The following is a 10,647-nucleotide window of genomic DNA, read 5'->3' on the forward strand; positions in this document are numbered from 1 at the left end:
AAAAAACCTAAAAAAACCATTCATACATACTCAATGTGTACAAAAACAACAATGACTTTTTTTGAAATAGAAAAATATTAAGGACTAAATGTGTACAAAATGAGAAATATATTACCATATTAAGATGTTTTTTCCGGCTTACTTGGAGTAGCCTGTCATAAAAACTGTGTAACACCCAGTTTTGAAAGTACTTGGTTGTGGTCTCGGAGGCCAAAGGGTAGGGGCGGTTCAGTCTTTTATGGGTCTCGGGTTTATTCGTAAGGTTTTAGGCTTGGGGGCGTGACTAAGAGCGTAGGGTTTCCCGCCACCTTTTCGTGGATATAAAGTTCGTCGGAAACGGACTTAGAACGAAGAAGTTATAGCACTTTGAAGTTATTGGCATAAATGGTTCCTAATGGAAATGTTTGGCAAGCAAGCCCAATGCATGCAAGGGATGCATGCACGTGTCCGGCTGGCTACGCCCAACGTAAGCTGGGTTACACCCGACGTATAAGGCCGTTTGGTCGCGGGTGCGGAGAGGCGTACGCTCAGAGTCACTAAACCCTAATTTTAGGGCTATGCCACTATAAAAGGAATAATGTGCCTCAGTGGTCAGCCTCCATCTCATTCTTAGACAGCCACCACGAAACCCTAATCCATATTTGAGTGTTCTTGGAGCTTAGAAGGCCACTAGAGAGCATTTTGGTGTTGTGGATCCATTTTCCAAGCAAGAAAGGAGCAAAGCAAATTGGTGGTTCAAAGGAGAGGTTGTAGATCTGGGATTGTTGCTTCATTTCTGACCATTTCAAGGTATAAAGATCTGAACTTGGTGATTACTTCCTTAGATCTCTTAGGTTGAGTTTTGGACCATTTTGGTCCATAAGGTTGAAGCTTTGTGGTTCAATCCTATTTCTAGGACTTAGAGTTGCCACTCTCAGTTCTAAATGAGTCCCTAAGACAGAAAGTTGTCATCTTGGTGGTCTTAATGGGCTCATGCATGAGTTAAGACCATTTTCATGGAAGTAGAATACCATTTTTGAAGTTTGGGCTTGTTTGGGACATGCAAAGTCACCAAGTCAGTGACTTTATGGATTCAGACGTTAAGAGGAACTTAGATCTATGATTTGGACCATTGGATATAAGCATTAAGTGTTTAATAGAAGAAATGGCTTAACAGGGGAGTACGTTGGGCGTACAAGCTGGTACGCGCAGCGTACAGGTCACAAGCCCAGTACGCCCTGCGTACAGCTGAGTACGCCCCGCATACTCAGTCAGAGTGGGTTTTGTGTTATTGGGCCTCAGATTGGGCCATGCATTGGATTTTAGTTCTTTGGGCCTTAGTGGGCCATCAGAAGTCAGGTAACTTGGGCCAAAAATATGTTTGGGCTTAGGGTAAGGCCCATTAGAGGGATTGGGCCAATTTGGCAAATTGGGCCATTAGTAGGCCTTTAGTGGGTCATTAGTGGACTTAGAAAGATTAGATGGAATTGGGCCTTGGATATGGTCCAGATTAGAGCAGGGGTAAAATGGTCATTTTACCCTAAGAAGGATTATTGGTTTTGGACTAAGTGTTATTTGGTATTGATAGCTCGGGGAGCCGAAGAATTAGCAGTTCGGGAATTGCCAGTTAGTAGCCAGAGGATTATCTGCAAGTCTTCAGCAGTGCGAGGTGAGTCTCCTCACTGTTTGTATGGGTCTACGGCCACAATGTCGGCCCATTTAGTTTATGTATGGTAGGAAGACACGGGGGTTAGCCCTATGCACTATGTATGAAAGACCAGGGGGTGGCTCCTGGCACACAGTATGCTATTATGTATGATAGGAAGACCCGAGGGTTAGCCCTAGGCAATATGCATGAAAGACCAGGAGGTGGCTCCTTGCACACTATATGCTATTAGCTAATTAGAGTAATATGTATGCTAGTTGTCTTTGTGATGCTTGCATGGAAGACCAGGAGGCGACTCTTGGCACTTGTCTGTAAGACCTAGGGGGTGGCCCCCGGCTTGGCAAGAAAGACCATGTGGCGGCCCGTGGCATAACAGCAAGACTATGTGTGGCACATAGCACCTTATTTGATATATGATTGATATGTATGGCTCACAGTATGTATGGCATGTATGGCCCAGTTGATATGTATGGTATGTGGTATTTGGGAAACTCACTAAGCTTCGTGTTTACGGTTTACAGTTTTGGTTTCAGGTACCCTCATTTTTCAGAAGATGAGCTCGGGACGATTGCATCGCATTCACCCATATTATTCCGCATTGTGTGATCTTTGGGATTAGACTCTGATATTTGTTTAAATGGAATGTTTTCACTGTTTGGGACAAAGTTATTAAGTGTTTTCTTATATTAAAAATGAAATTTTTGGTCTTGAATTTTGGGATGTTACAAACTGAATGTGTACAATTAAACAAGTTGAAGAGGTAAATGTGGACGAAAAAAAAGCTCAATGACCAAATGTGTAAATTAGAAAATATATTATATTTTTAAGTCATTATCCCTTTATAAACCTACTACAACTTACAACCGTACCATTTTTGGAGTTTATTTTAAAATATTTTTTTTGACAAAATTTCATAACTGTGGTTTGCAAAATATCACACTTTGATGACTTCTATGGAAAACGTAACGCTAGTCGTCCCTTGTGATTTTCAAAATTTTATGAATGGTCCTTTTGACGTTAAAACTAACTTTTCAGCTGCTAGATTTATGTGAAATGACCATTTTACCATTGTACCAAATCTAATAAACCACAAACCTCCATGAACATTTGTGTAATTTTGGAAACTTGAAATTTTTATATATACATTATAAATATAAGTTTGATATATATATATATATATATATATATATATATATATATATATATATATATATATATAATTTCAACAATTTCATAACTTTTTTTTTACCTTTTCAACCTTTTATTTTCTATTTTTATTTCATAATTTTAGTTATTTATGATTTTTCTAATGTTTTATTTATTTTGATTCAAGTAAATAAACTTAAATTCGTTAAACAGTGTCGAAACCGCTTTTTCTTTTATTTTTCTTATTTCTGAATTGAACCGTTACTTTATATATATATATATATATATATATATATATATATATATATATATATATATATATATATATATATATATATATATAGGGAGATGATCAAATGAGAACACCTAAAATGTTGAGAACGCGAGAACAGTTCTGGACCAATCATTTTATAAGGGTATATTAGTAACTTTATATAAATATTAATTAATGATTTCCTAAAATCTAGGGATAATGATTTTAATTACCTAACAAAATTAATATTTCCTTTTAGTTAATGAAAAATATATAAATATTTTTTTTATGATTTTTCCCAAAAATTATTTATGACCGTTTCAAAAAAATCACCTAAAAAAATTAATATTTCCTTTTATTTTAAATCTGAAAAGAAAATCTTAAAAGAATATATTATTTCTACTATTTCACGTTTTTGTTTTTCAAAAAAAAAAAAATGAATAGAAATTCAATCCCAAATCAATACACTTCCAATCATAAATGAAAACACATCAAATTACAAATAATTCAATGCATTTTTCATAAATTGAAAATAAAAAAAGTGTAAAAATTATCATTTTTTCATAAAATGAATAACTCTAATCATAAATAAATACACTCATTCACATGAATACACTAATATTCATAAATAAATACAATCATTCACACATGAATACATTGCAATTCACAAATAAATACACTGTTATTTATAAATTAATACACATTCTATCATAAATGAATACACGTGCTATTCATAAATGAATACAACTATTCACACATAACTACAATGTTATTCATAAATGAATACACGTGTTATTCATAAATAAATACAACCATTCACGCACCCCCTTCAAGAAATTATTACCAAAAAATTCGAAAATTAGGATTGTGTTTCTTTCTTTGCCTCTGTTCTTCAGAAATTTTTCCAGTTGGTCCTTCCATTGCAACCATTCTACCTCCTGAACACTCAAGCAAAGATTAACACTCAAACATAATCAACACTCCACGGTAAAACCAATATGTATAATTATAAAATCTTTTTGTGAGATATGGATGATCAAGAAACAAAAACCCACCGATTCACTGTAAAATATCAACACCCAAATATCCATACCTTCATCAGTTTCTATCAAAACAAACAACGAAAAAGGAATTTTCGTTATTCTTCTTTTCATCTCTATCAATTTCTGTCAAACAACCAAACCCAAACACCCATCTAAACCTATTGATTAAACTTCATTGATTTACAGTCAAAATAAAAAGAAAGAAAGACAAAATAGCAGAAACCTTGTGGTTTTGAGTAGACGTTTTCACGATAAGATCTTGTGGTTTAGCATTGGATACAAAGATCAAAAGAATTTGGACTAAGAAAACTAGTGTAATCTTTAAATAAAAAGTTAAGGCCGGAGAAACTGTCATTTTTTTGGAGAGGGATTCAAGGAGAGTAGATTCACGTATGAATAGAAAGAAAGACGAGTAAAGAAATGGAAATTACCAATAAGGTCACTGGTTAGCAATCCATTGGTACACCTCCCTGTCGCTTTTTGGTTTGCAAAATCTCTCCCATAAGGTGGGAAATTGCCCTTGAAAGGGGTCAGAATGTAGTTGTTGTTTCCAGGATCAGAAGTGGAGTCTCCGAACACCAAAATAGCAGAAACCTTGTGGTTTTGAGTAGACGTTTTCACGATAAGATCTTGTGGTTCATAAAACTTAATTCCATAGCTAGATTCACGTATGAATAGAAAGAAAGACGAGTAAAGAAATGTAGTTGATTAAACTTCATTGATTTACAGTCAAAATAAAAAGAAAAGAGAAGAGAATCATTACCGATCGAAGCAACTGCCCCATCGAGACCCCTTCCATCATTCCAGTCGAAAATGCTCTTTTCACAGACATTTTATCGAGCACCTTATGTGCACAGTTCATCGCCTTTTTTTTTTAAAAAAAACACATATGTTAGATCCATCTCTCCTGCGCTCAATCATCCAATTCAGTGAATAGTGAATAGAGAAGAAACATTTTGAGACGGAGAAATGGAATTAAAGAAACAAAGTCGAAATTGAAATTACATGTTTTTTAAGTATGTTATTGGACACCTTCTGTGCACAGCCCATCGTACCCCTAGATCTCCTCCGGACCTAACTTTTTCAGTTCCGATATGGTGTATGGTGGTGACGGCTCAATTAGGGTTTAAAGATTTGAAATTTGTATTTAGATAGAGAGAGGAAGAAGGATACGTGAGTGAGAGAGAGAGAGGGGGGGGGATAGAGAGATATTCCAGCAACTTACAAAAATAGGTTAACATATAGGTTAACATGTAATGACCATATTACCCTTTAGACTATTAAAAATTTACAATCTCATACCATGACTTTTAGAAATTTACAATTTCATCTCATGACTTTTATAAATTATTTTAGCCTTAGATCGTAATATTTGAAGAGCTCAGATCTGTTCTCGCGTTCTCAACCTTTTTGGTGTTCTCATTTGATCCTACTCCTATATATATATATATATATATATATATATATATATATATATATATATATATATATAGTTTATACCTTTACGGTTCATGTTTTTTTAATTAGATAATCCATACTAATTATTGTTTACAATTTCAAGTTTGCATTGATCATTATCATTATTTCACTCTTTGTTTTCTAATTTTTTTTTTATAATTTTAGTAATTTGTTGTTTTTATTTATTTTGAAGTAATGAAAAATAGAAAACCAAAAAAACAAAACTCAAACACCAAAATTGTAATATACTCTAATATATTCATACGTTTACAAATTTTTTTTTTTGTATTTTTTTTAAACTTTTTTGTAATCTTTTTAATTTTTATCTTTTTAATTTTTTCGTTTTATTTTTCATCAATTTGATAACTTCTTTTGATATTTTTCAAAAAGTGTAAAATGTAAGAAAATATTAAAGTATATTATAATTAATGTTTCGATGTGTGGTATTTGCGATTTAAAATTATTAAAAAAAAACTAGTTAAAATTTTAAAATGTAACTTGCAATTCCTATTTCAATATAAGATGCAAATAGTTTAAATTCAAGATAATTTTTTTTTTCAATTTGAAAATCAAAAAAACTCAAAACAACAAAAATATAATTTACTCTTAACATATTCATAAGTTTTACACTTTTTGAAAAACGTCAAATTTTTTTAATCCAATTGATGAAAAATAAAAAGAAAAACAAAAATTATTAAAAATAATATAAAAAAATTTAAAAATACAAAAAAAAATGATCTTGTTTAGACTAAAAAAAAATAAAAAAAAACTCGAAAATTTGTCTATTTTTTAACACAAAAAAAAAAAGGAAAACCTTGTTTAGAAAACCAAAATTTTGACTATTTTTTAACATAAAAAATTACTAGAATTTATAAAACGTAATAAATACAGTAAATTTTGAAAAATAACAAATTTTAAGCCACGATGAGTACACGTTAAAAAAGGAAAACCTTGTTTAGAGTAAAAAACGACGAGTACATAGCGAATTTGCTTTAATAATATGCACATTGTTCATCGATACTTGTACATTGCTTGTGCTGAGAATACTCTCCTAAGTTGCTTTTACCCACCATCATCTTTCTTCTTCCCCATTTCTTTCTTCTAGAAATAAGCTTGCGAGAAATGGAGAGTTGCAGAGAGCCCAAGATGGGTTTTTGTCTTCTCTTCCTGCTTTTACTCCACTTACAACTTGTCCCCGATTCCTCCGCCGTCGGATCGGCTCCGTTGCCGGAATATCGAGCCCTCCTCTCCTTGAAAACTGCCATCACCGACGACCCACAATCCACTCTCTCTTCATGGAAGATCTCTACTAGTCACTGCACTTGGTTCGGTGTTACTTGCGACTCCAATCGTCATGTCATCGCCTTAAACGTTTCTGGACTTAACCTCACCGGAACTCTTTCTTCCGACATCGGAAACCTTCGCAATCTCGTTAACTTCACCGTCGCTTCCAACAACATTGTTGGGCCTATCCCTCCGGAGCTTTCTTTGATTTCTGGGCTTCGTCTTCTAAACCTGTCTAACAACATCTTCAATGAAACCTTTGCCCGAGAACTTGCTAGCCTCAAGTTTCTCCAAGTGCTTGACCTTTACAACAACAACTTGACCGGAGATCTTCCTGTTGTTGTGTCGGAAATGGCAAACCTTCGTCATCTCCACCTTGGCGGAAACTATTTTTCTGGGATTATTCCGGTGGAATACGGCCAATTTCCTACGCTCGAATACCTAGCGGTTTCCGGAAATGAACTCACTGGAGCTATCCCGCCGGAAATCGGAAACCTAACAAACCTCAAACATCTCTACATCGGTTACTTCAATAATTACACCGGCGGTATTCCTCCGGAACTTGGTAACTTATCAAACCTCATTCGCTTCGACGCCGCCAACTGTGGCCTCACCGGAGAAGTTCCATCTGAACTCGGTAAACTTCAAAACCTAGATACACTCTTTTTACAAGTAAATGGACTCTCTGGATCTCTACCGAAAGAGCTCGGAACTTTAAAAAGCTTGAAATCAATGGATCTTTCAAATAATATCTTCACCGGAGAAATACCCGATTCCTTCCTCAACCTCCTCAACCTCACCTTACTAAACCTGTTTCGTAACAAACTCCACGGCTCAATACCAGACTTCATCGGTGAGTTGCCGGAACTAGAAGTCTTGCAGCTGTGGGAAAACAACTTCACCGGAAACATTCCGCAAGGTCTTGGAAAGAACGGGAAGCTGCAAATCCTTGATCTGTCTTCAAATAAATTAACCGGCGAACTTCCGCCTAATCTGTGCACCGGAAACAAGCTTCAAACCCTAATCACATTGGGAAACTTCTTGTTTGGGCCGATACCAGCGTCCCTTGGTGAATGCCAATCGTTAAATCGAATCAGAATGGGGGATAATTTTCTCAACGGTTCGATTCCGAAAGGGATGCTCAGTTTGCCTGAACTCTCGCAGGTTGAGCTTCAAAATAACCTCCTCACCGGTGAATTCCCGGCGACCAATTCTGTTTCAATCAACCTCGGTCAGGTGAGTTTATCCAATAACCATCTCTCCGGTCCGTTACCTCCTACCATTAGTAACTTTTCCGGCGTTCAGAAACTTTTGCTCGATGGTAACCAATTTACAGGTCCTATTCCGTCTGAAATAGGGAAGCTACAACAACTATCAAAGATTGATTTCAGTGGCAACAGCTTCTCCGGCGAAATTGCACCGGAGATCAGCCAGTGTAAGCTGTTAACATACGTGGATCTTAGCCGGAACCAGCTTTCCGGTGAGATTCCTACTGAACTCACAGGAATGCACATTCTCAATTACTTGAATGTATCACGAAATCATTTGGTAGGCAACATTCCGACCTCAATAGCATCAATGCAGAGTCTAACATCTGTTGATTTCTCCTATAACGGTCTTTCCGGCATGGTTCCAGGCACCGGCCAGTTCAGCTACTTCAACTACACTTCATTTTTAGGAAACCCAGATCTCTGTGGACCATTTTTAGGACCTTGTAAAGATGGGGTCGCCAATGGGACCCATCAACCACATTCAAAAGGAACACTTTCACCTTCAACCAAGCTTTTTCTCGTTATCGGCCTGCTTCTCTGTTCAATAGCATTTGCAGTTGCAGCAATCATTAAAGCTCGATCTCTAAAGCGAGCCAGTGACGCACGATCATGGAAGCTCACAGCTTTCCAGCGACTAGACTTCAACTGCGATGATGTTCTCGATAGTTTAAAGGAAGACAACATCATCGGAAAAGGAGGAGCCGGAATCGTTTACAAAGGAGTGATGCCAAACAACGAGCTTGTCGCTGTGAAACGATTACCAGTCATGAGCCGTGGTTCAGCCCATGATCATGGTTTCAACGCCGAGATTCAAACCCTAGGGAGGATTAGACACCGATACATCGTAAGATTACTTGGATTCTGTTCAAATCACGAAACGAATCTCCTGGTTTACGAGTATATGCCAAACGGAAGCTTAGGAGAAATGCTTCACGGAAAAAGAGGAGGTCATTTGTATTGGGATACAAGATATAAAATCGCCATCGAATCTGCAAAAGGACTCTGTTATCTCCATCATGATTGTTCACCATTGATCCTCCATCGTGATGTTAAATCCAACAACATCCTTCTAGATTCCAATCTCGAAGCCCATGTTGCCGATTTTGGTCTTGCTAAATTCTTACAAGATTCCGGCACATCTGAATGCATGTCCGCCATTGCCGGTTCTTATGGGTATATTGCACCAGGTACAGAGAGATACCTAATTCTTAACACGTGTCAGTTTTGGATTAGAATTGTGACATGTGTCTGTTTTGGATTAGAATATTGACACGTGTCTATTTTTTTGTTGCAGAATATGCATACACATTAAAGGTTGATGAGAAGAGCGATGTATATAGCTATGGTGTAGTCCTATTGGAACTGGTCACCGGGAGAAAACCGGTTGGGGAATTTGGAGACGGCGTTGACATTGTGCAGTGGGTGAGAAAGATGACCGGAGGTAACAAAGAACGGGTTTCAAAGATTGTGGATCCGAGACTACCCAATGCCCCGACCCATGAAGTGATGCATGTGTTTTATGTGGCGTTGCTTTGTGTTGAAGAACAAGCGGTGGAAAGGCCTACCATGAGAGAAGTTGTTCAGATCTTGACGGAGCTTCCAAAGGGAGGAGATGCGGTGGCAGCCACCACCGGTGGTGGTGGTGGCGACTCCATGGATTCACCTATTTTGGCGGCGGTTACAGTGGAATCACCGGGGAGTGGTGTTGACAACAGGGAAAAAAACCAGCTTCGTGATCTTTTAAGCATATGAAATAAGAATGTTGGGTTGGGGTTTACGTGTTATTTGTTTAGTTTTTGAATGTGATTTGTATATGGTAGGATTGAGTTTATGGTAATTAAGTAGTGATTTCATATGGTTTGATGTGTTTAAAGGAAATGGAATATAAGATTCAGGCGAAAACGTTATTTAAATTCAAGATTCAGGCAACAAAATTGATTAATCATAGATGGGTTTAATGTAAATACGATATTTTGTTCAAGTCTGAAAGTATTTTGTTGCATCTTTTACTGTTCACCTAAAAACCAATGTTTTGGAGCTGATGTGATTTCGTTTTAACATCGATTTCATTGTTTGGATAGTGATATGATTCATTTTGATTTATTATATTTCATGTTTTGGAGTTGTGACTAAGCTTTTGGACATCAGATGACATGATGACTGAGTTGTATGGTGTTGAAGAGCAATGATCCAAGCTTCTTTTTATCCCATAATGCATGTTTCATTAGGTGTTATTGGAGACAAAATATTTTTCCCTTTTTTGTCCGATTGAGCTCCCTGTGTCATGGTTGTGCATAAGTAATCAGATTCTTTGTAGGTTGTTATTCGATATTATCTCTGGAATGTTTTGTTGTATTTGACTCTACTGTTTTTCATAAGTTATTTCGTTATTATACATATATTTTATTTTGTTATTACACATATAAGTTATTTCTTTCTTATTTATTGGCTTATTTAAGGAATTAGTATTAAGATATTTTCTTATTACATATATAAGCGCAATTTATTAAACATAAAAAAAAAAACTTATCGAATTATTATATGTTA

General features: G+C 36.1%; 1 protein-coding gene across 1 annotated transcript; it reads left to right on the forward strand.

Moving 5' to 3' along the window:
* Positions 1–6,604: 6,604 nt before the first annotated feature.
* Positions 6,605–10,011, forward strand: LOC145160257 (uncharacterized). The gene is made up of 2 exons (XM_079079378.1): positions 6,605–9,287; positions 9,395–10,011. The coding sequence occupies exons 1-2, from the start codon at positions 6,668–6,670 to the stop codon at positions 9,850–9,852; spliced, it is 3,078 nt and encodes a 1,025-aa protein (XP_078935504.1). The 5' UTR covers positions 6,605–6,667; the 3' UTR covers positions 9,853–10,011.
* The last annotated feature ends 636 nt before the right edge of the window (positions 10,012–10,647 follow it).

Source organism: Lactuca virosa, chromosome 2 (genome assembly GCF_052849685.1).
Source record: "Lactuca virosa cultivar CGN04683 chromosome 2, Lactuca_virosa_CGN04683_v6, whole genome shotgun sequence".
NCBI classification, from domain to species: Eukaryota; Viridiplantae; Streptophyta; class Magnoliopsida; order Asterales; family Asteraceae; genus Lactuca; species Lactuca virosa.